At 38.6% G+C, this 26,148-nt stretch overlaps 1 protein-coding gene across 21 annotated transcripts in view; it reads right to left on the bottom strand.

Annotated features, from left to right (window-relative positions):
* TFDP2 (transcription factor Dp-2) overlaps positions 1–26,148 on the bottom strand; it is a 123,755-nt gene that overhangs the window by 17,936 nt on the left and 79,671 nt on the right. For 9 of the 21 annotated variants that reach the window (XM_059663713.1, XM_059663712.1, XM_059663714.1 and 6 more), the window contains 3 exons: positions 14,804–14,907; positions 9,281–9,402; positions 7,413–7,460 (listed from right to left, as the gene is read on the bottom strand). In XM_059663713.1, the coding sequence (XP_059519696.1) occupies positions 7,413–7,460; positions 9,281–9,402; positions 14,804–14,907 (274 nt within the window). Of the gene's footprint in view, positions 1–7,412; positions 7,461–9,280; positions 9,403–13,425; positions 13,512–14,803; positions 14,908–22,375; positions 22,473–23,827; positions 23,948–26,148 lie in introns of those variants that run through there. The other 12 variants (XM_059663729.1, XM_059663732.1, XM_059663733.1 and 9 more) reach the window with 8 other exon arrangements.

The raw sequence follows: 26,148 nt of genomic DNA, 5'->3' as shown, positions 1-26,148 counted from the left end.
CAGGCTGGGCTGAGGCCCCCCACACCCCCCATCCCCACAGCACAAATCTCATGCACCAGGCCTCTATTAGTTATATATTTAACTCTGACCCAGAGTCCTCATCCATCAGAAAAATGGGGATACAAAACCGCTCTCACAAAGATACTGTGAGGATTAAATGGTATAGCATGCACAGCACATTTAGTACCTCTAGGTCAGTGGTCAGCAAACCGTGGCTCACGAGCCACATGCGACTCTTTGGCCCCTTGAGTGTGGCTCTTCCACCAAATACCACATTTTTAGCAAAGGCCAGCTTAGGAGTACCCTAATTAAGTTAATAACAATGTACCTACCTATATAGTTTAAGCTTAAAAAATTTGGCTCTCAAAAGAAATTTCAATCGTACTGTTGATATTTGGCTCTGCTGACTAATGCGTTTGCCGACCACTGCTCTAGGTGATGTTCCTCTTCGTCAGCTCCAGAATCTTCATAACCAATACAAAACTGAAGGGTACTGCTCAACATTGGCTGGATCAAGAAACTACGTTGGTTCTCTGAAGGTTGTTAAAGCATTGTGCCAAAAACAACAACCACCAATCAATGTCTACATTAAAAGTCAATAGTAGTGAGAATAGTCAACACCTGCAGTACACAGGTAGGAAATTTGGACCTGGTAACCCTTCTATAAAAACTTCTTTGAAAGTCAAATGAACAATGCCTCTAGTGAAAGAACATTAAAAGGTAAAAGGCTATATAAAGAACTCAATTCAACCAAAAAAAAAAAATAATCAACCCAATTAAAAAATGGGCAAAGGAATTGAAAAGACATTTCTACAAAAAAAAAGATATGAATGATCAATAAGCACATGAAAAGATGCTCAACATTACTAATCATCAGGGAAATGCAAATCAAAACCATAATGAGATAGCACTCACACCCATTAGGATGGCTATTAACAAAAACAAAAACAAGACATATTGTGAGGATCTGGAGAAACTGGAACCATTGTGCATTGCTGTGAGAATGTAAAATGGGTGTAGAAAATATTATGGCAATTCCTCAAAAATTTAAACATAGAAAGAAGTACCAACCCTACCCAGTTTGGCTCAGTGAATAGAGTGTTGGTCTGTGGACTTAAGGGTCCCGGGTTCGATTCTGGTCAAGGGCACATGCCCAGGTTGTGGGTTAGATCCGCAATAAGGGACATGCAGGAGGCAGCCAATCAATGATTCTCATAATTGATGTTTCTATCTCTCTTTCCCTTGCCCTTCCTCTCTGAAAACAATAATATACATATATATTTAAAATAATAATAAAATAAACATAAGTACCATATGATCCAGCAATTCTACTTCTGGGTACATAGCAAAAGAATTAATTGAAAGCAGAGACTCCAACAGATATTTGTACACCCATGATCATAGCAGCAATATTCAATAGCCAAAATGTGAAAACAACTCAAACATCCATCAACAGATGAATAAATAAAAAAACATATAATGAATGCAATATTATTCTGCCTTAAAAGAGAATGAAATTCTGATACATACTACATCATGAATGAACCTTAAAGACCTGATACGTGAAATAAGCCAAGTATGAAAAGGTAAATACTATATGATTCCTTTTATATGAGATACCTACAACAGTTAAATTCATAGACAGAAAGTAAAACTGTGGCTACTGAGCCAGAGGATGTGGGGAGTTACTGCTTAATGCATACAGAGTTTCAGTGTGGGGTGGTCAAAAAAAGTTCTGGAGATGGGTAGTGGTAATAGTTGTACAATAATTTATTTTTTCAGTGGTTCTTTAGGTTTTGAACTTATTTATGTCTTGTCTTTTATGCTTAAATGTTGATGGTTTAGTGGCTTCATTAGCCAGTCTATCTCTGTAAAATGAGATGATATGGTTTTAGCATTCCATCATTAATTATGGATAAAAAAACAAACTCATTGTGCCCTTGACCGGAATTGAACCCAGGACCCTCCAGTCTGCAGGCCGACACTCTATCCAGTGAGCCAAACCAGCTATTCTTTATTATTTAAGTCACTTCCATGGTCACATCTAGTTTATTACTACCAATGCCACATTCAGAAAAGGTGTGCCTTTTCCCGACAAAACTCTTACAACTCAATAATAAAATGACAACCCAAAGGATCTGATCATACGTTGGTCAAAGAAGATATACAAATGGTTAATAAGCACATGAAAAGATGCTCAACATCATCAGCCATTAGGGAAATAAAAAATCAAAACCCTAATAAGATACAATTTCACATCCACAAGGTTGTGAAATAAATGAAACAGGTAAGTGCTGACAATGATGTACAGAAACTGGAAATTTTTGTTGGTGAAAACAGCCACTCTGGAAAAAAGTCTGGCAGTTATTCAAAAGGCCAGAGAATTACCATGTGACCCAGCAATTCCATTCCATGCAAGAGAAATGAATATCGATGTCAGAGAAACACACTGATTGGTTGCCTCCTGTCGCGCCCCGGCCAGGCTCTGGACTGGGGAGGAGTGTGCCTTTGACCAAAATCGAAGCAGGGACCCTTTGGTCCGCAGGCCGATGCTCTAGCCATTGAGCCAAACCGGCTAGGGCTCCTTTTATTTTTTACATGAGAATGTCAATAGGATTTCAGGTATTGTGGTGCAAACATGGTGTTCAGTTACCATCTTAAACTGGAATCTCCCTATCTAAATCTTAAATAAAGAGTTCACACACTTCCTTAGAACCTGAGCTCTTTGAAACACCAACACCCCCTTTCTAAATTACACCAAATTTCACCACAGGATGTGGACTACGTAGGAAGCATTCCTTACCAAATAAAACCAAATTGAGAAAGAAAAGAAAAAAAAAACTACTAATATAGTATACTTTGAAAAGCATGTTACATTTTACTAATAATTTCATTTCAAGTATTCAAATAAATTGTGCCCAAAGAATAAAAGGAAAAGTATCTATGCTCTGGCCGGGTAGCTCAGTTGGTTGGAGCATGATCCCGATACACCAAGGTTGTGGGTTCCATCCCTGATCAGGGCATATGCAAGAGTCAACCAATGAAGGCATCAGTGAGTGGAATAACAGGTTGATGTTTGTCGCTCCTTCCCTTCTTATCTTTCTCTAAAATTAATAAATTAAAAAAGAAAAAGTTATTTTATCTTTTTAGGCACTTAGCTGGAATCCATAACCACTATCTTTTTATAATTTCCAATAATTTATTTTTATTTTAAAAAGTAATATAAAACTAAAATTTGTAATATAAAACAGTATACGCCAGGATAATTTTATTGTATCTAATAAAAACTTTATTTCTCATTAAAATGAGTCAACCAGAACATTTACATCAACAAGATAATTTAGTAAATTGATAAAATAATTTAGAAAAAACACACACTCATGTTCCTGTAAGTATGCATCCATTGTGTATGTGTTGGGGGTAGGGATGGGGATTTGAGATGGGAACTAAATGTTTATTCCTTATGGACCTTCTCTCCCTCCTGGGGTATGTCATCTAGGCCTGACCATTTACATGCGGATGCACTACTTATAAAATAGACTTAATGATATTAATCATTTAGATAACTAATAAACTTTTTGAACTTCATTGGTCTAAAACAAAATTCAATCCCTCCCCAAACCTACTCCTAGCAACAATAAATGTAAATGGCATCAATATTCACCCAGCTGTTCGTGCAAAACAACCAAGAGCCATCCTTTATTGCCCCCTTTCCTTCATTCAATCTATCAATAAATCCTGTTGGTTCTACCTCCAAAATTAATTCATTTTTTCCCCATCTCCACTGCCAAGCCACCGCCCCTGCATTAGCCTTGAACTGATTTCCCAGCTTCTGTTCAGGTCTCCTTAGAATCCATTTCCTGCTCAGAAGCCAGTGTAAATTAGCATGTCATTGCCCTTCTTAAAATAAAAACAAATTCCTTACTGAGACCTATAAGGCCTTTTATGATGTGACCCCTGCCTACTTCTTCACCCTCATCTCATCATTTTGCCTTTCTTACTATCTCCAAGCCACTCTGCTTCCCCAAATACTCCAGCCTGGTTCCTCATTTAGCTCTGCATTTGCCATTCATTCTGCCCTGAATCCCTGGCTCCCCACCACGACTAGGCTAGCTACATGCCTGACTTCTTTGCATTCAAATGTTACCTCCTTAGAGAGGCCTGCTCTAAGACAGCCACCATCCTGCCAATAATCCACAAAGCCCCTTCTTATTTTTTTTCATGCCACCTAACACAGACTAAAATGATATCTGTTTATTGAACACCCCCATATCAACTCTTTAAGGGCAGAGACTTCTCTCTTGTTTATTATTCTCTCCAATGCCTAGAACACAGCAATACTTAATAGATCTTCAACATATTTGTTGCATGAACAACTCCATCAACATCACTGAAGTAGTACAAATGTTCACTATACAGATTTTGATTATTATTAGTGTATTATACAGTTTAAATTATATTGGTTTATTATAAATAAACATTTTAACTGAATTCCAACAGAAAAAAGGTATTAAGAACTTTCCTCCCCCAGTAGAAGTCCTGAAGCGAAAGCAGACCTATTTGGGAAAGAGATTTAAGAGACACCATCAGATTCTGTCCAAAGATAAAAAGAGAAAGTGAACGAACATCTTCCAGGATCAAAACCCCAGGCAAGACCAGAAAGAGGTTTTCATAGCTCCTTCTGCAAGCTCTGTGCAAAGAACTCCAGTGGATGAGAATACAGGGAAAAACTAAAGAGAATATCTCAATGGATCCTTCACCCACCAAACAAGATTTCTTCAGAAACTGACTTGCTTCTGCAAATGGCCTTAACCAAGAAAAACAGTTGTGTAAAACAGACCTAAAATTGTACTGTCAAGTAATAAGATGAGGATAGGAAGCTTGTATAGCCCAGTTGGCGTGGCTCAGTGGTTGAGCATCAAACCCGGAGGTCACGGGGTTTGATTCCTGGTCAGGGCACATGCCTGGGTTGCAGGCTTGATCCCCAGTGTGGGGCATGTGGGGGGCGGCCAATCAATGATTCTCTCTCATCACTGATGTTTCTATCTCTCTCTCCCTCTCCTTTCCTCTCTGAGATCAATAAAAATATATTTTGAAAAAAGAAGCTTGTATATGTCTACATATATTGATGTATAAATCTCTGAGGAAAACCAATATACTAGTAAATATTTACATATCATACTAAATAAACATATGAGACATGGAGAGATAAAAGTCTATGGTTTAGAGCTGGCTTTTTTAACCTAAACACTTGGGAGGAGAGAAACAAAAACCTTTCACAGCATTATAGAAAAATACAATAAATCTGGAGGAAAAGAAACATTTGTAAGAACAACAATAAAAACCACAGGTAGTAATGTTTGTGGTTATATCCTATCTAATAAAAGAGAAAAATGGTAATTGGCGTACGACGATACCCTTTTAATTGGCTAATCAGGGCTATATGCAAATGAACTGCCAACTAAGATTGGCAGTTAACTGCCAACTAAGATTGGCAGTTAACTGCCAACAAGATGGCGGTTAATTTGCATATGTAGGCACAATGCAGGGAGGTGAAAGGGAAAGCAGGAAGAAGCCCCCTGCCACTGACAGTGATCGGAAACCCAGGGGGGAGCTAAGAGCTGGGGGGAAGGGCAAAGGCGGCCCTGGGAATCGGGCCCTTTGCCGCCCTGGCCAGTGATAGCAGGAAGTAGGGGTGGAGCCAGCAATGGGAGCTGGGCACGGTCGAAGCTGGCAGTGCCGGGAGCTAGGGGTCCCTTGCCTGGGCCTAAAGCGGAGCCCACGATCGCGGGGCCGCTGCAGCTGCGGGTCCCCACTGTCCGGGCCGGACGCCTAGGCCAAAGGTGTCAGGCCTGGGCAAGGGGCCGATCCTGCGATTGGAGGGTGATGGGGGTCAATGCCTGAGGGCTCCCAGTATGTTGGAGGGGGCAGGCTGGGCTGAGGGACACTCCCCCCCACACACACACACCCAGTGCACGAATTTCGTGCACCGGGCCCCTAGTTTAAAAATAAAAGAGAATAATAGCACAACACTCACCCCCAAAAAGCCACTGAACCCAGATGCAGAAAAGGAAAATTGAATCAGTGGTTATGCCCACAAATTTAATCTGGCACTTTTAATGTGATCTTTAGAGATCTTTTTCTTATGAAGGAGAATATGAAGGGAATCTTATTGTTTATATACTGTTTGTAGTACACAGGTGCCACCAACCGTAACTAACGACAAACCCTATTTTAAGGCCTTAAACATTGCTAAATACATCTTTAAGAACTTACACTGCTACTCTTTCCTAGGATAAACACAAAGACCAGTATGAGTTGGAAAGAGGAATTTCCATTAGAGAGAAAAGAACATTTTGGTATATATTTCTATATGACACAGCAATTCCTCAAACATGATTTTGTGTTCAAAATAGTTAAGAACCAAGAAGCAAGCAACAAAGGCCACCAAGGAACTACAGCAGAGCCAGTGTCAATGCAAGAAAACACACTTTTAAAATATATAGCCCAAGGTCCTCACTCAGAGCCTATTCACTTTTATTTTAGACTGAATTCTAACACAACTGGCCACATAGTTGCCCAGCAAGTCAGAGATAGCAAACTAGAAAGTGGAAAAGACAGAAAACTATTATATTGAGAATAGATGACCTAACAGGACAAAGGAGACGGAAATACCATTGAAAAGGGAAATTACAAAATCCTAGAACCAAAAATAAAATTTAAAAATAAAATTTAAAAAGCGTAACTGGCAAGGTTTTATTTAAAATTGTAACAATCTTACAGAATTCAACTCTATGCATCCTACTTTAACAGTGCAACATTAATATTGTACTTTGTGTAGTGACTTGCATGGAATATTGAACTTAAGCTCAAATAATGACCGTAAAGTGAGAGTTTTTAATCCTAGAGTTTCTCACTTGGTAGGCAGGCATCTATATTTTTCAAAAAACCACAGGAAATTCTGAGGCACACCGAGAACTGAGAACCACTGTCCTAACAGTCTAAAGAAAGGTTACATTATACTCGATGTATTATTTAGAGAAAGAAGTAAGAATTTACTATGTGCTCAGTCAAATGTGCTCAGTCAAACCTGTTTTTAAAATATTTGGGCATGTTGAGGTCAGGTGTAGTAGTCACCTTGGTCAAACACTGCATTTCCCAAAAGAAGGGAGGGAGCTAAATGACATATTACCAATAGCCAATCTATTCACCTTTGAAACCATAAAAATAGAAATTTAATACTAAATTTATGTAACGACAAGTGAAGAAAATACTCAGTGTGGTACAGAACCATGGTAGAAAATCAAGTTAAAGTTGTGTGGATAAACACATCTCACTAACTTAAGCTAGAGTCTGGGTACCAAACCTCTTTATGGAGTAGCATCTCCCAAACAAGATACACTCATACTCACCTTTCTGAAAAATCAGAGTCTATAAATTCTCTAGCCCGTTTTCTATCACTAAAAAGAAAAGAAAAAAAGGCATAAAAAGAACATATAAACACTACTTTATTTCATGAATAATTTACTGTAAGTTGTCTAATGCCACTATATAGCTAAACATAAAAACTAATATAAAAGTTATGTCCATAAAATAAAAACTTAAATTTTATGAAAGGACCAAGAAATCACAATAGGATAACCTAGTTTGAAATGAGTTCAATGAATCCTTAAGGAGGAAAACACTGCAGGTTCACAAAAGAAAAGGCACAGAGAAGTTTGATTTACTCTGGGATGACTGACTATAAAGACACGACAGTCATACCACCTCCAACATAAAGCACGGCTGGGGCTGGTACTATCCAAACCCTGGTCATCTCCAAACCCCTGGTACAGGCACGAGTTCATGTTATAATCTCTCAGGGCTGTGCAGAAATCCAAGGTAACTTTTGGATCTACATGAGAATGCTCACAAGGACTGAATAAACACCATGGAATTACAGGTAACTGTCATGTCATCTCATTTGATAATGGAAAAGTATGACCACATATGAAACTCTTCTATCTATAATATATGTATGCGTAGGTGTTTGAATATGACTTAAAACACTTTGCCAGGACTATTTCATTAATTCATTCAATATTCTTTTTAAAAATATATTTTTTTATTGATTTCAGAGAGAGAGAGAGAGAGAGAGAGAGATAGAAACATCAATGATTAGAGAGAATCACTGATCAACTGCTTCCTGCAGGACCCCCCCACTGGGGATGGAGCCCAAACCCAGGCATGTGCCCAGACTGGGAATCGAACTGTGACCTCCTGGTTCATAGGTTGAAGCTTCAACCACTGAGCCACGCTTGCCAAACTCATTTAATATTTTTGAAGGGAGGAAATTCTTACTCAACCAAGATTTATTGTCTGTTTGCTAGAACTCACAGTTGTAAGTCAAAGATGGAACTACCCATACAGTATTTAAATAACAATTTAAATAACTTCTAAGGTAACAGAATAAAGTTTTGAGTCATTAATTTTACTATTTCCTTTTATTTTATGGAAAGATGAGATGTTAAAAATGATAAGCAAAGGAGAGAGGTTGGGTAAGGGTATTTTGCAGACAAAGATGAAACATGTGAAGGTTTGGTACTAAAAGTGGCAAATGAATAACATAGAATTTGGCCTCTTTCCCCTGGTTCCTTTTCTGATTTTTTTAAAGGAAACAAGAATTCACAGGGGAAATTCTCAGTATCACCAACACTTAAAATATCTTTTGTTAAAACAATATAAAATAGCCGAAACCGGTTTGGCTCAGTGGATAGAGCGTCGGCCTGTGGACTGAAGGGTCCCAGGTTCGATTCCGGTCAGGGGCATGTACCTGGCTTGCGGGCACATCCCCGGTGGGGGATGTGCAGGAGGCGGCTGATCGATGTTTCTCTCTCATCGATGTTTCTGACTCTCTATCTCTCTCCCTTCCTCTCTGTAAAAAGTCAATAAAAATATATTAAAAAAAAACAACAACAATATAAAATATAGTTTTGACATCTCCAAAGCAGCTAAATACCATAATAATAAAAAATAGTTCTCTTTCAGAGTTGAAAAAAAGTAAAAAGATTCAGATACAAGATATTATTATAATGTTTTTCTCTGTTTTAAAATGGTTGCTCCATGAATGACTTATATCTAAGACATGAAGTCATATAAATTGGTAATTTTAAAGGAAACGTATTAGTTTTTAAGGACTAGACTAACATAACACAAGCACAGAAGACAAGATCCTAAGAAAAAAATGTCAGAACTCTTTAAATTTTATTTTTAAAATGGTAACTTGTAACAACACTCTTACCCTGGAACCCAGCCAGTAGCTTCTGCTATGTGTGTCTGAGTGACCATTGCTGGTGCTGGGGTGTATGGACTCCCGATCAGAACACTTCCTGAACTGGTCAGTCTCTGTGGTGTGCTTATAATCTGTGAAGTTAGGACAAAGAAGATAATATCCTTAGTTATTATGAAAAGCCTACAGGCACAAAATAATGTTGATTGCTAACCTTATTAGGAGGAAACCTTATTGTCTAAAATGCTTAATCATCTAAAACATAAGCAGTACCTCTGATTCATTTATATCCTAGGATTGTATACTGACATGAGATCATAATGCAGGTTTCAGCAAGTGAAGAGCAATTTGGAAGGATTAGCTGGCAACTGACAATGTTTTAAAAATCAGAAAAATGAAAAGCTTTCTTTGCAATTACAGAACCTAATTCCAGTCAAGCTTGATTTACTAGATCTGGGTAACAGTAAATCAGATCTTCATAGTCCAAAATATAGGCAAAAGCATTACACAATTTGGATTATTATACAGATGCAACTTTATCTTTTTCTCTTTTTTTTCAAGAGCATGTTCTCATGTCATTAAATATTCTTTAATGACATGTTCTTTAAATATGTCAGTAAAACATTCCATCATGTAAATATATTATTCCCTATTAGATATATGGATATTCAATTATTCACTACTATAAACAATGCTGTGATAAACATTTTTGTACAATGATCTTGGCCTTAATTTCTATTTCCTAAGGATAGACTTCAGGAAAGGAATTAATGGAACTAAAGATACGGACTTTTTGTTTACTGCTTTTGCTTTTTTTTTTTTTTTAATTCTCACCCAAGGATATTTTTCCATTGATTTTTTAGAAAGAGTGGAAGAGAGAGGGAAAGACAGGAGAAGCATATCGATTGGTTTCCACCTGCACAAGCCCCGACCAGGGGAGGTGCCTGCAACTGAGGTACATGCCCTTGACCGGAATCAAACCCAGGACCCTTTGGTCTGCTTTGTCCACTGAGTCAAACTGGCTAGGGTGTTTATTGCTTTTTAGAAACATGTTTTTATTGATTTTAGAGAAAGAGGAAGGGAGAAGAGAGAGAGAGAAACATTGTTGTGAGAAATATCGATTGGTTGCCTCCACGTGACTAGGGACTGAACCTGCAACCTGGGCATGTGCCCTGACCGGGAATTGAACCAGAGACCTTTCAGTGCATGGGCCAATGCTCAACCAACTCAGGCCCGGGCAGAATATGGACTTTTTAAAAAAGTCCCTTGGGCCCTGGCCAGTGTGGCTCAGTTGGTTGGAGTTTCATCCCATACACTGCAAGGTCACAGGTTCGATTCCCGGTTAGGGCAGACACTCAGGTTGCAGGTTTGATCCTGGTCAGGGTTCATATGGGAGACAACTGATTGATGTTTCTCTCTCACATTAATGTTCCTCACTCACTTTCTCCTTACCCCTTCCTCTCTCTTTAAAATCAATTTAAAAATAAATAAATAAACACAAAAGACAATAAACAAGGATAAGATATCTAGAGAATTCTGACTCTCTACAATAAGCCAGGGATGATCAAACAGGGCATTCAGAAGTTTGCCTTGTGTGAAAATATGAAAACTAGACAATGTGTTTGGACCTCCTACCTCTCCATGCATCCCATCCCACCTCCACACCTCCGTTTCAGTGCAAGATCTTCAAGGGCAGAGAGAATGTTTGCAGGGCCTAACACAGTGCTCACAGGAAAGTGCAATAAATACTTACTGAACTGAGAGAAAAGACCCAGCTTTTAAAATGATTAAAAAAAGTAGTTTCTTTATTCACTGATATACTACAAAGGATTATATAAAAATCCAATAAGAAAAATACAATATAAAAGACAGTTTTCTCCAATCACTACATCACACATTCAGATGTCCTTTATCATATTGTCATTGAGTGTGACAGCTTAAGGAGCAAAATTTCAGTATTTGATCAGTCTCGTCTACACTTTCAAGAACAGGGGTGCCCAAAAAGCAATTCTATGTGTTCCAACCTACCCTTGAAACAGACTGCATTACTTGTGCAGTTTTATTACTAAGGAGTTCTTTCTCTATATCTGTTATTTGTAGCCTACAGACTCGGTTTTATCTGATTTAAAGGGCTTTGTAGAAAGAAAAAGAAAGAAGGAAGGGAAACAAGCATAGGGAAACATGGTTATCATTACTGAGAATGACTTTGGAAATGAACTGCTATGTTCTAGTTTATTTTTTCTTCCTCTTTGTCAGATTGTCAGATATTTTCTTCTGATCTGAGAGTAAATAGCAATACTCTGTTCCCTTCTCTTAGCAAAGGGCCTGATACACAGTAAGTCCTTAATAAACATTTCCTGAATGAACAAATTGGAGATGAAGGACTTGAACTGGAAAGACAAGTTATAAGTTCATGTGAGATGCAATGAATTCTTAAACTAGGACAGTGAGTCTTAAGAAACAAAACCAAAGGGAAGTCAACAGAACTAATCAACCATTAAACATAGGAAAACTATGTAGGTGATGAGTCAGACACACGTTACAAAACTGAACCTTAATTTTGAAATCCCAAATTAAAATGAAAGAAAATTAGAGGTAACTACTTCTGATATTCAGTTGATCTGATAAGGAAAATGAATAAATTTCACACACACTCCCCAAAAAAAACAGAGACGACCTTAATTTAAATGTAATCGTGGTTTCTTTTGACAACAGATTACAGTTACGCAATGAAAATCATACAGCAATTGAGCCTCATTCTAGAGATTTTCCACCTTCAATCAATATATCTTATGTACTACTGCCATCTACAGTTAAAAAAGGCCAAGGGAACACCTATTTTGAAGGGGAAAAAACTATATAATTATAAAATGTTATGTTAAATAATTCCATTTTTGTTGTTGTTATTGTTGTTGTTAATCCTCACCCAAGGATATTTTTCCATTGACTTTTAGAGAGTGGAAGGGAGGGGGAGAGACAGAGAGAGAGAAACATCAATGAGAGAGATTCATCGATTGGTTGCCTCATGCAGGCCCCCCAACCTGGGCTGGGGATGGAGCCTACAAACAAAGTATGTGTCCTTGAACAGAATCGAACTCGTGAACTGAACCTTCAGTCTGCAGGTTGACACTCTATCCACTGAGCTAAACCGGCCAGGACAAGGATTCCATTATTTGACAAAATATTAGTTTTCAATATAAGAAACATGCAGTTTTAACCACATTAAAATAAAGATAATCATGAGAGTATCATATATATATATATATATATATATATATATATGCAGAAACCTTTAGGAAAAGGGAAAGTATCCCAAAATAAAAGTTACTGCTAGTTTCTATAAATACTGAACAAAACTTTTTTCTCAGGGCCTTTTGAAATTTCTACCTACCATTAAGATTTGGCTTCCAAAGAGACATGAAATTTAAATTTTCTGTAAGAAGAAATTAGGTTTTATTCACTAATTCCTAACTAAACAAATATTTTTAAAAATCATGAATGAAAAATTGAAGGTGAAAGGACAATGTTCAAGAGAAGCAAGCAAGAGGAGAAGAAAGAAATGGCTCTAATCGGGGTTCTACATCAATTAGGAAATCAAAACAAAAACTCTGATTCTGGTCCAAGTCCTAAGAACTGCAAAAAGCCCCCGAGAATTAGGGAGACAAATAAAGGCCTTGGGCTGGCCTGGTTTAAAGCAGAGCCCCCGATCTCCTCTCCTTCGGACCTTTGTTTGCTGATTCTGCAGTAACTGCGTCAGTAGCATGTATACCTGATTGCTTACTGTCAGAACCAAAGTGTATAAAGACTGTCATGTACATTATACAAACTAACAATGGAAAGAGAAATTACATGTCTCCAAAAGAGAAACCTGCACTTGAGCCATAGCAGCATCACTAAAATACTAATAGAAAACAGCATCTCAAAACCAGAGGATTTCTGTAAGGGGAAAACAACATGCCATTGACTTTTATGGCAAACACATAAGAGTTCTGGTATGTTTGTTTAATTTTGGTGCTTATATTATCACATTTCAAAATACAGACTTTAAAGGCAGGTGTCTTATCTCACTTGTACCTACTGTAGTGGCTGGTGAGGGGCAAATGCTTAGCAAATGTTGGAAAATATACCCTGAACTACCTTGAATTGGGAACACTTACCTGAGCTCAAGTCTCTATGAAGTTTGTAGCTAGATCACATTCTTCACATAGTTATAGTAAATTGTGTAAGATCTTTGGCTTGGATTCTGTAGATAATTAACAGTCCTCAAGCGATCAGGAAAAATGTCATGTCTAGAATGTCTTAAAAATTGTAAAGACTTTCTGGAGCCATTAAGTATGTTAAAAGTTATTTTTGTCTAAACAATTTTATGTTTAGCCTACTCTACTGGGCTGTATACTATGGGCAAATTTTATCTTTGTTGCTCCATAGATGAGAACATGTAAGCACTGACAATGAAGAGTTATTGTTCAAATGTTTATGCACTTTTGCTAAGTAGTGCGTGAAGCCATTTAAATTAGGTATAGTTTTTTATAATATGTTTTCATTGATTTGAGAGAAAGAGAAAGGGAGAGCGAGAGAGAGAGAGACATCGATTGGCTGCCTCCTGCATGTCCCTTCTGCTGGGGATTGAGCCCACAACCTGGGCTTGTGCCCTGACCAGGAATCAAACTGGTGACCTTTTGGTACCCGGGACAACACCAAACCAACTGAGCCACACCGGCCAGGGCAAATTTGGTATAGTTTTTAGAGTAGTAGGGTATGAGACTTTGTTTATAAATAAGGCTTTTTAAAAGTGCTATCTAGCCCTAGCCGGTTTGGCACAGTGGGTGGAGCGTCAGCCTGCGGACTGAAAGGTCCCAGGTTCGATTCCAGGCAAGGGCACATGCCCCAATTGTGGGCTCCATCCCCAGTAGGGGGCATGCAGGAGGCAGCCTATCAATGATTCTCTCTCATCATTGATGTTTTTATCTCTCTCTCCCTCTCCATTCCACTCTGAAATAAATAGAAATATACTTTTAAAAAAAAGTGCTATCTACTTCAAGCTCTAACATCACTAATAAACTACTTACAGAGAAAGTTAAACATTTTTCATCCATTATTTCTGTTAAAAATGTAAATGAATTGGCATGTTGTTTTCCCCCAAATGTCCTTTAATCAAAGATTTCAAATTAATAGCTCCAGATAGAAATTAACTAATGGGTCACATTCAATTTATATGAGTACATAGTTTAGGGTGGTGATTATTTTATAAGAAATAATGGGAGGAGAACATAAAACATAACAGATTTTAAATCAATTTAACCAATGAGAAGCAAGAAAAGCCTCACACACAGAGCAAATCTTATTACACATCCAGAATCCTGAGTCAAATGTATGAAAATTAAACACTGAAGAGTGCCTTTCTTTTTCTCAAGATTTAATCAGTTACATTCAGATAAAAATAAAACTTTAAAAAGTGACTAAGAAATTAACTAGAATATGTGACCATCCATAGTTAGTAAATTTTCAAGTTCTAACATTTGATGGTTTTCTTACCATTTGGGGTCCAACATTCACATTTATTGGTCCTAGGGTTTTTGGTAAAATCTTTGTTGGTGAGTTGGTGCTGGAAACTGGAAAAGCAACCAATGAAATGTTACCTGAAATGATATCAAAATACCGGGTTAGTGTTCTGCAATATTAAGGACACCTTCTAACCCCATGGTCCTAATCCCAGTTTTGATTAAGTAATTTATAATTTAAATTATAAACAAAAAGGCTTACTTGCTTTGTTGTAGTGAATACAATTAGTTCTGCTAAATAGGAAATCTGTAAAATTAACAGTCCAATCTATCTGCCAATTAACTACTGGATGTTTAGTTGGTTTTATGGAGGAAAAAATATTTGGAGAATATATAATGCAAAGCATCCTATATAATAAAAGGCTAATATGCAAATCAACCAAATGGCGGAATACCCGGTTGCTATGACACGCACTGACCACCGGGGGGCAGATGCACAAGCTGGGCTCATGGCTGGTGAGTGGAGTGGTGGTGGCGAGACGGATGCCCAGTTGGACATCCCCTAAGGGCTCCCAGACCGTGAGAGGGTGCAAGCCAGGCTGAGGGACTGCCCCCCCGCCCAAGCGCATGTACTTCGTCCACCGGGCCTCTAACAGTTAATATCAGAGTTGAGAAATTCAGTTAGATCTTTATTAGACATAGAACAAAAAAAAGTATAAAGTAAAAAAGAAAAAAAAGTAGAAAGCATATTAGAATTTCTTTATAATATAAATATAAAATATTTATTATATTTTACATGTTTTCAAAATATCAAGTTGGTAGTTTTTTGATGTTTCATTACAATAGAGAAAAAAATATAATGCTACCTAGGTTAAGAATGTTGGAAATTGTAGGATTTTCAAGTGATTTCAACACTTTAACCCTTTGCGGTCCAATTTTATTTTTGGAATTCAAACAGTCTGGTCCAAATTAATTGACGGGATTGAATGTTGAACCGGTTTGCGGTGTCAACCTCAGCCTTGACGCTGGACCTGCTCCTAGCGCCTGGTCTGTCAAGTCAGCCTTCACGTTGGACCGAAAAGGGTTAAATTTTAAATTATGGCAGCGGTTCTCAACCTGTGGGTTGCGACCCCTTTGGGGGTGGAACGACCCTTTCACAGAGGTCGCCAAAGACCACCAGAAAACATATATATAATTACATATTGTTTTTGTGATTAATCACTGTGCTATAATTATGTTCAATTTGTAACAATGAAAATACATCCTGCATATCAGATATTTACATTACGATTCATAACAGTAGCAAAATTACAGTTATAAAATAGCAACACAAATAATTTTATGGTTGGGGGTCACCACAACATGAGGAACTGTATTAAAGGGTCGCGGCATTAGGAAGGTTGAGAACCACTGAATTATGGTATCAGGGCATTGCCCCCCACCCCCGTCCTAAGCCAATCAATAATCTTCTGAACTACCATATCAACTACTTAACTGCTCCAAACTTCAGTTTATCAATGTTTCTCCTAGAAAGTAGCAGTGTAATATGATGTAACGAAGGAGATCACCCAGCAAGTATGTATGTAAAGGAGAGTCAATCCTGAAACTCTGGGGAAAATCCAACATTTAAGAGCAGGGCTACAAAGACACTTCCTTCCTCAGCTCACTAAACTCGCTCATACTCCTTAATCCCCTTCTCTCACCTCCTGATTCTCACAGATACTCATGTCCCCTGCAGTAAGGATAACAGACCATCAGACTAAACTGACAGCCCTTCTTCCTCAACCTGTGACCCATCTGCACCCTCACATACTTTTACTTATGTCTCTCTGAGTGGAAATTCTCATATAAATTACTTCTTTCATGTCTGCTCTACACTTCCAGTCTCCTCAAGCATCTTAGACATCAATTATGTACTCGCTGTCCCCTGAGTTCTCAACTACACCACTGGCTCTGCCCCTTCAGTTTCCCTCTCTGCCCACTGGTTGGGTATCATTTTCCCTAGATATCCACATTTTAAATCACATTATCTTTCTCATGCTCACTCAATAAAGCCTCAGACCCAAATCTGCTTCTCTTTCATGTTCTCAGTCTTGGTATACAACTGAGCATTGATCAACGTCCACCCAGAGACCCACTCCAGAAATAATCAACCCCCTCCTCAACCAACTGACCACCATATCTTACTTATCATCCCCTGGATCCTTTAATTGGTGGGCACCTCTTTAATGGAGAACGTTATCAAATCTGGTTTGAATGCAGTTACCATGGTTCACAACCATGGCTGTGCAGTGGGACTGTCTGGGAAGCAATGCCTGGGTCCTACCTTCAGGGCTGTTGATATAACTGATATAGAGGCAACTTGGGCACCAGACCGTTAAAAGTTCTCCAGATGGTTCCCAGCGCAGCCAGGGCTGAGCACCACTGTTCACTTCAAACAGCTCCCCTCCCCCTCCACACATCTACAACAAACCAGTCTTTCAACTGATGAAACTGGTCTGGACAATCCCCTTCAACCTCAGACCTTCAAGGACCCCAGGACACTTCCTAAATGCCTCTCAGATTCCTCAACACGGCACAAAGCTCCTGGTCTCCAAACAGAAGCCTCCCTTCCCAGTTTTATCTTAGCGACTCCCCCCAGGCACCCCACACTCCAATCATGAAATACTCTGCAGTCCCGGAAAGGCCCAGCTTAACTCCCCCGGCTTAGGTGTACACCATTCCTTCAGCTGGGAAGTCTGTGTCTGAGGGGACAACTACCTTCTAACGCTTCAAGATGGGATTTCATACCATTTCCTGAATTACTACTGTGTGCCAGAGTCTACTCTTGAGGCTTCACATATATACATCACCTCATTAATGCTCAGGACAACCGTGTGAAATTCATTGCTACTGACTTCCTTTTACACATGAAGACAATGAGACAGAGTGAGGTCAAATGATTTGTACAAGGTCTCATAGCTGGTGAGGGCCATGGCTCCACCTCTCCAGCCTGTGCTCTGTGGCACCTCCTCCTTAAATGCTGTCCCTGCCTCTGTGGTCTAGGGCCTGGATCCCCTTCCTCCGGCTTCTCATAGAGCCTGTTACCATTTACCAATAGTTCTACTATAAGTGGGCTATGTCTCTCAGCTTCGCACCCTAGCATCTGGGTTAGTCCCTGGTACAAAATCACTGTATGAGTCTATAAAAACTGGTTAGCATAGATTGGAGCTATTACCTTTTCTAATCTGGATGCCATACTTCCTGTAATGTAGTCTACATTGTATCTTTCCTTACTTTTTAACAGGTATCATAGCTTACACTAAGTTTGAAGTAAATTTGAATATCCAGTCCTGCCCGCCAGCGTCGCTCATAGGTTGAGCATTGACCTATGAACTAGAAAGTCACGGTCCAATTCTCAGTCAGGGCACATGCCCAAGTTGTGTGCTCAGTCTCCAATAGGGGACATGCAGGAGGCAGATGATCAATGATTCCCTCATCACTGATGTTTCTCTCTCTCTCTCTCATTCTCCCTTCCTCTCTGAAATAAAAAAAAAATTTTTTTAAAAATAACATCCTATTAATTGCTAAAGATTAAGGTTATTATAAAGACTCTCTAGCCCTGACCGGTTTGGCTCAGTGGATAGAGCGTCGGCCTGCAGACTCAAGGGTCCCGGGTTCGATTCCGGTCAAGGGCATGTACCTGGGTTGCAGGCACATCCCCAGTGGGGAGTGTGCAGGAGGCAGCTGATCGATGTTTCTCTCTCATCGATGTTTCTAACTCTCTATCCCTCTCCCTTTCTCTCTGTAAAAAACCAATAAAATATAAAAATAAAATAAAATAAAATAAAAACTCTCTAAATATGGTTATTAAATAGTTTAAGAATCTGCCAAACTGGCGAATAATCTATGATTCTAGGAGAGGAAGAGCTATGTAACTGATACATACATGCCGTAAACTCAGCCCCAGGCAAAAGCACACATCACAGATCCATGTGAAGAAGAACAGCCTGGAAAAGTCTGGCTTTCAGATGGAGTTTTAAAAATATATATTTTATTGATTTCAGAGAGGGAGGGAGGGAGGGAGTAAGAGAGAAAGAGAGAGAGAGAGAGAGAGAGAGAGAGAGAGAGAGAGAGAGAGAGAGAGAGAAAAGGAGAGAAACATCAATGATGAGAGAGAATCATTGACCAGCTGCCTCCTGCATGCCCCCTACTGAGGATTGAGCCCACAACCCAGGCATGTGCCCTGACCAGAATTGAACCTGGGACCCTTTAGTCTGCAGGTCAATGCTCTATCCACTGAGCCAAGCCAGCTAGGGCTCAGATAGATTTTTAAAATGATCTAATACTGCTGAATGTTTAAGATGAGGTCATCTCTGATACACTGTTAGAAGCAAACGCAAAAAAAGAGTAAAGCAACAAAAAAAGATAATTAGGGTTAGGAAACCGCTTGACCCCAATTTTAACCCTAACACTAAAAAAATGAAGAATATAAAACATTGGTCAAAACCAAAATGAGAAATATCATGTCAACTGATACCAAAAGAATTTAGAGGAAACTTAATAAAATTGATTCTAAAGTAGAAGAGGAAAGGCCAAGAATATTGTGTAGAACAGCCAAGAATATTGAAAAAAAGGAATAACGGGGAAGAAGGGAATTTTAGCCTACCAGATTTCAAAATTATTACTTCACTAAAGTGACTGAAATAATGTGACACTGGCTAAGAATCAGATAAATAGATTCACAAAAGAGAAATTAAAGTCCAGAAAGTACTTCATCTCTATATGAAAATTCTATATATGATAAAGGTAGCATTTCAAACCAATGAAGAAAGGATGGAATATTTTAGAAACACTTGTTGAAACAAAAAATTGTCCATCTGACTAAACAAAACCTTATATTTCAATTTCTCATCTTGCACAAAAATAAATTCCAGAAAGATAAAATATTTAAATATGAAAATTAAAACTGTAAAAAAAAAAAAGGAAAAAGAAAAGTAAAGCCATAGAAGTATTAGAAGAAATAAAACTATTTTTTTAATAATTTGGGAATAAGGAAGGCCCTTCCAAGCATGTTATAGAATTTAGAAATCTTAACTGAAAAGAGACTGACAGATTTGACTACCTAAAAATAAGTATTTTTTAACTAACAACAGACCAAATATACTTAAAAGAGATCTCAGAGTTGGTAAACAATTCTGCAACACATAGATCACTGGATTACTATCCTTAAGAATTTTTATTTAACTTCCCACTTATAAATCAATGACAATGAGATAATACCCTAATATAAAAATAAGCCAAATACATAAAGAAATAGTAATGTCAATGTTCATATGAAAAATGCTTGATTTTAATAATAAAAAATTAAAACTTAAAAAAAAAGAAAAATTTTCATCTACCAGATTGATGAAGATTAAGTAGGTAGGTAATGCCCTGAGTTGGCAGAGATGTGCCTGGACAGGGAATTGAACAGTGACAGCCTGGTTCATTGGTCAACACTCAACCACTGAACCACACAGGCCAGGTTGCATTTTTTTTTTATTAGTAAAAATAAAATCTGTTTTATAAGCAATTAAAGGGGCTCCACTGGGATTTCAATAGTTGTATTATTCAAAAATAAAAGCCATGTACGTATTTACACAATTTACTTTCACTGAATAAACTAGGTCAAAATAATAAATAGGTCAAAAGGACATATTTAAATAGATTACAAACATTCAGTCCCCCGAAATACCTGTCAGGTTAAAAGAAATAAAACCAAACCAAGTCTAAACATTTTTGCATAATGGCTTGCCATAATTCCCAGCTTCTTGGCAACAGGGACCCAATACTGTCCAGAAGCCAATTCCTGGCACTTGATGCACTTATTAAAAACAAAAACTTAGAGACCTGCCTGGGTTTTGGTTCTGGAAATTCCCTGAATTAACTAAATGAGATCAATCACCTTGGGAAGTGGCTAGGAAAAAGAGGTAAAACCTTATGCCAAATCTTGGCACAGACACAAAATTTTGACTCAAAATTTATTTCAATTTTGAGTAAATGGATCTTTCTGTTTTCCATTAGAATTGTCTAGACAGTAGTGATTTCTTTCACTCATCATTCTTCCAGTTCCAGTTAATCACCTTCAATATGTCCAATTAAAATGAAAAAAAAAAAAAAAAGCAAATAATTGTGGTTTGTCTACATGATGCCAGTATAAATTACTTTTTCACAGCACTGACTTTCTGGAAAAAAAAATTGGTTTTTTGTCTGAATTAGCTTTTGGAAAAACCTTCCTAACCCAAGCCTGTATTACATCCTCCTAGTAGAACCAAATTAGTAACTTACTGTAGGGAAGAATATGCCTATTTTATGGGTTTACAAATACGTCAAAGCAGAAATAGTGGTAGATCATATATGTACAGGGTCCAACCTCATAGGACAAGCTAGCCTACAGCCTTAAATATAAAAGTTTTAATATGACCTAGATTGTGGTGGTATATGCGTTTATCAAATGTAATCTACTACATGTGAATTATCAATATACTAGAAGCCCAGTGCACGACATTCGTGCACTGGAGGGGGGCGGTCCCCTTCAGCCTGGCCTGTGCCTTCTTGCAGTTTGGGGCCCCTTGGGGGATGTCTGCCTGCCAGCACCACCCCTGTGCTCACCAGCTGTGAGCCTGCTTCTGGCTGAGCAGCGTTCTCCCTGTGGATCACCAGGGGGCAGCTCCTGCGTTAAGCATCTGCCCCCTGGTGGTCAGTGAACATCATAGCAACCAGTCATTCTGCCGTTCAGTTGATTTGCATATTTGGGTTTTATTATATAGGATATAAAAGTCAAGCAACTGGAATGATGGAACACAGGTCGCTATGACACGCACTGCAGCGGCCAACTGGTCCGATCGGCCCTACCCAACCGCCTGTGGCCCCTCTTCCCCCAAAGCCAGCCTGGCCCCTGAGCGGCCCCTTCCCACCCCGACCAGGGGTGGGGCTAGCTGGCCAACCTCCCGCGTCCCCTCCCCCCCACCAACCCAGCCCCAATCGGCCCCCATTGGGGCAGGCGGCTAGACCCCACCCATGCACAAATTCATGCACCAGGCCGTCTAGTACCTTAATTAAAAAAAAAAAAAAATGATGGGGAAAAGTGACCTACGCAATTTTATATTTATTAGTAAGAGACTAATTTCAGATAATACAACCCTTTTGTTTCTCTTCTTCTGTTATCTCAATTGGGGCTATTTTTTAAACAGGTAGTTCATGTATTTGTCTAAATGACATCCCTCCAGGTACTGTCTCTTTTAAGTCTCTTGAATCATCGCCATCTTTCCCTCTCTGCTAGATCATTCTCATCCACACAGAAACATGCCGTATTTCTTTCATCTAAAAAGCAAACAATGCATAACTCTCTGGCTCCCAACTCATTTCTGTTGCACTCTACAGCAAAATCCACAAAACCCATCAACATTTGCAATCTCCATTTCTCCACTGTTGTTTTTTTTTTTTTTAAACCCACTCCCACTTCTCCTTAACAACTTCACTGAAACAGTTCTTGTCAAGATCATCTTCATGTTGTTAAATCCAATGGTCAATTCTCAGCTTTCAAGTTACTTTAAACTATTAGATGCTTAAAAAAACCTCATACCTTCCTTTGAGACACTCTTCATTTGGCATCCAAACCACCATTCTCTATGGTTCTTCTAACTCACTGGCTTCTTCTGTCTTGATTGCTGGCTTCTTCTCTAAAAACATTCGGAAGCCCCTTGGTTTGGTCCTCCAACGCTTCTCCGTCAATTCTTCCTCCCTACGTGGTCTGTTGTCTCTCACATATAGTTCTTCAGATTAAACTTCTCTCCTAACCTTCAGATTCACATATCCAGCTATCATTTCTTATATCCCCATTTTTATGTTTAGTAAGTATCTCAAACTTAACACCCCAAATCTAACTCCTGACTGCTCCCCATCCCTCCCGAAGCCTCCTTCTTCCATCTCTCTTCATCTCAGTAAATGCCAACTCTATTCCTCAAAGATCACTGTTGACTTCTCCCTTTCTTTTATATCCTACATTCACTCCAATAATAAATCCCATCAACTCTATCTTTAAAATTTATCTTGAATACAACCTCTTCTCACCCACTCCACTGCTATCACTCTGGTCCAAGTCACCATCTCTTGTTTAAGTTACTGATTCATCAACCTGCTTGTGCATTCCCACCTCTGCCCCCAACTCTATTCTAATTCTGTCCTATACAGTAGTCACTAGACACTTGTGGCTATTAAGCACTTGAAATGTGACTAGTGTGACTGAGAACTTGAAATTTTAAATTTACTAAATTTTAATTAAACTTAAAAACTAAAGCAGTATAAAATAGTTTCCCTTTTGATAGTACTACATTTCACCTTAACTGTTGAGAAAATTTAACATCTAAATTGAGATCTGATCTAAGTGTAAAATACTCATCAGATTTTGAAGGCCAAGTATCCCAAACATGTACAGTATCTCGTTGATAATGTGCTTATATTGATTACATGCTGAATGACAATTTCAGATATATTGGGTTAAATAAAATCTATCATTAAAGTGAAGTTTACCTGTTTCTTTTTACCTTTTTAAATGTGGCTACTAGAAAATGTTAAGTTACATAAGCAGCTCACATTATTCCAGTGATGAACACTGTCCTCCCCCCACCCAGCAGTCAGAGTAATTGTGCTGTGTGGAGCAATTACCTTCAAAACATCCAGCTGGCCTTGCATCTGTCAGTGTAAACGTCACACAGCTTTACAGAGCCAAGCCCTATGCTACCAGTACCACTTGTTTCTGACCTCATTACCTGTCCATCTCTCCCTACTTCATTCCACTACATTCAGACTTCTTGGTTATTCCTCAAGACATGCCAAGCAAATTTATGGCTCATGACCTCTGTTCTTAGTTTCCTCTGCCTGCAACTTCCTTCCCCCAGATATCTCTACGTGCTGTGCCGTATTCCCCAGCTTCCTTCAAGTCTCTGCTCAGTCATCACTGCTTCAGAGATTTCTGACCAGCCTATATCAGCACTTCCTAACTTACTATTATTTTTTCACCGGAGTACAGGCATACCTCAGAGATATTGAGGGTTCATTCCAAATCACCACAATTAGAGTGAGTACCACAATAAAGTGAGTCGTAATCTTTCTGCTGGTAGAGGGTCTTGCCTTCAATTTGTAAAAAATGCAACATCTGTGAAGCACAATAAAGCAGAGCACAATAAAACGAGGTAGGCCTGTACTTACCTCTTATTGACATATTGACATATTGCACATTTATATTTACTTGTTTATGAAATTATTAGCTGTCCATAGCCTCACCCACTCTTAGAATACTAAGTTCTGCAAGGATAGGGCTTTGTTATCTCATTCACTGCTCTATCTTTAGCACCTAGCACAGTACCTGGGATACAGCAGAGTTCAACAAATACGTGTTGGGTGAATGAATGAATGATAGAAGCCGATGATACAAATTCATGAGACAAGAGTATACAGTGAAAACTAAGTCTCCTCCCAACCTCAACTACCATCTAACCATTCCCTTCTCTAGAGACAGCTCCTGGTGCCAGGTCAGTTATAAGCTTCCAGAAATATTCTAGACATATATAAACATATGCATAAACATCCCTTTTCCTTACATATAAGATTGAATACTGTATCAGTCTGCATGTTGCTTTTCCACACTTAGTAACAGGCATTTATCTTATGTAGTTTGCCTCAATGTTTTCTTTGTTAGCTACATAGTATTTCTTCTTGTGGCTATAGCAGTTTACTTATTGAGTCTTTTAGTAATGGACTACGTATTACAAACACTTTTAAAAGTAAAATATTTTATTACTACAAATAATACTGCAATGACTCTTTACACACATTGGTTGTACCAACTTACCCTCCCTTCAAAATATATGAAAGTATCCATTCCCTTTCATGGGTCCTCAAACTACGCCCTGCGGGCCACATGCAAATACAAATATTGTATTTGTTCCCTTTTTGTTTTTTTACTTCAAAATAATATATGTGCAGTGTGCATAGGAATTTGTTCATAGTTTTTTTTAAACTGTAGTCCAGCCCTCCAACGGTCTGAGGGACAGTGAACTGGCCCCGTTTAAAAAGTTTGAGGACCCCTGCCTGATATCCTTACCAACTTCATGTTATCAAACTTTACTTCTGTCAATTTTTAGGTTAAAAATAGTATCTAATTTTTATTCTATTTTGGTTTTATTATGAATAAGGCTGACTTGTTTTGTTTAAAAGTCATCTAAATTTTCCTTCCTGAGAATTATGCCCATCTTTCTATTGGCTGTTAGTGATTTTTTTTTTATTGATAGACCCTCTTTATATATTGAAGGAATAAGTATATTCTTTGTTACACATGCTGTAATTATTTGTACCAATTTGACCTTTGTCTTTTGCTTTTTTATATATGCCTTTCTTTGCACATTAAAAATAATGCAGTCGCCAAAACCGGTTTGGCTCAGTGGACAGAGCGTCAGCCTGCGGACTGAAAGGTCCCAGGTTCGATTCCGGTCAAGGGCATGTACCTGGGTTGCGGGCACATCTCCGGTGGGGGATGTGCAGGAGGCAGCTGATCAATGTTTCTCTCTCATCGATGTTTCTGATTCTCTCTCTCCCTTCCTCTCTGTAAAAAATCAATAAAATATATTTAAAAAAAAATAATGCAGTCAATTTTATAGTTCATCCCTTTTATGACTTTTATATCATACAGACGTCTATATTCAAACATAAAAATAAAGGAAGCCGAAACCGGTTTGGCTCAGTGGATAGAGCGTCGGCCTGTGGACTGAAGGGTCCCAGGTTCGATTCCGGTCAAGGGCATGTACCTGGGTTGCGGGCACATCCCCAGTGGGAGATGTGCAGGAGGCAGCTGATCGATGTTTCTCTCTCATCGATGTTTCTAACTCTCTATCTCTCTCCCTTTTTCTCTGTAAAAAATCAATAAAATATATTTTAAAAAAAAAATAAAGGAAGTCAGAGTAACTACAAAGTTTATCATTCCTCTATACCGTAGAGGTGTACACTGTATATGAACATGCTATGCATATTTTACTTGCCTCCAGGTTCAGTATTTCCAGTTGGATATGCTGTTCTTTTTGTTTTTTAAATATTTTTTTTATTGATTGCAGAGAGGGAGAGAGATAGAAACATCAATGATGAGAATCACTGATTGGCTGTCTCCTGCACGCCCCCCACTGGGGGGGGATAGAGAGCCCGCAACCCAGGCATGTGCCCTTGGCCAGAATCGAACCTGGGACCCTTTAGTCCGCAGGTCAATGCTCTATCCACTGAGCCAAACCGGCTAGGGCAGATATGAATTGAATTGAATTGAAATGAATTCTCATAAGTTATATGCTTAAGATGGTATAAAATACTCCC

The sequence above is a fragment of the Myotis daubentonii genome, chromosome 14, assembly GCF_963259705.1.
Source record: "Myotis daubentonii chromosome 14, mMyoDau2.1, whole genome shotgun sequence".
In the NCBI taxonomy this organism is placed as follows: domain Eukaryota; kingdom Metazoa; phylum Chordata; class Mammalia; order Chiroptera; family Vespertilionidae; genus Myotis; species Myotis daubentonii.
This window is presented reverse-complemented; position numbering and strand designations above follow the sequence as displayed.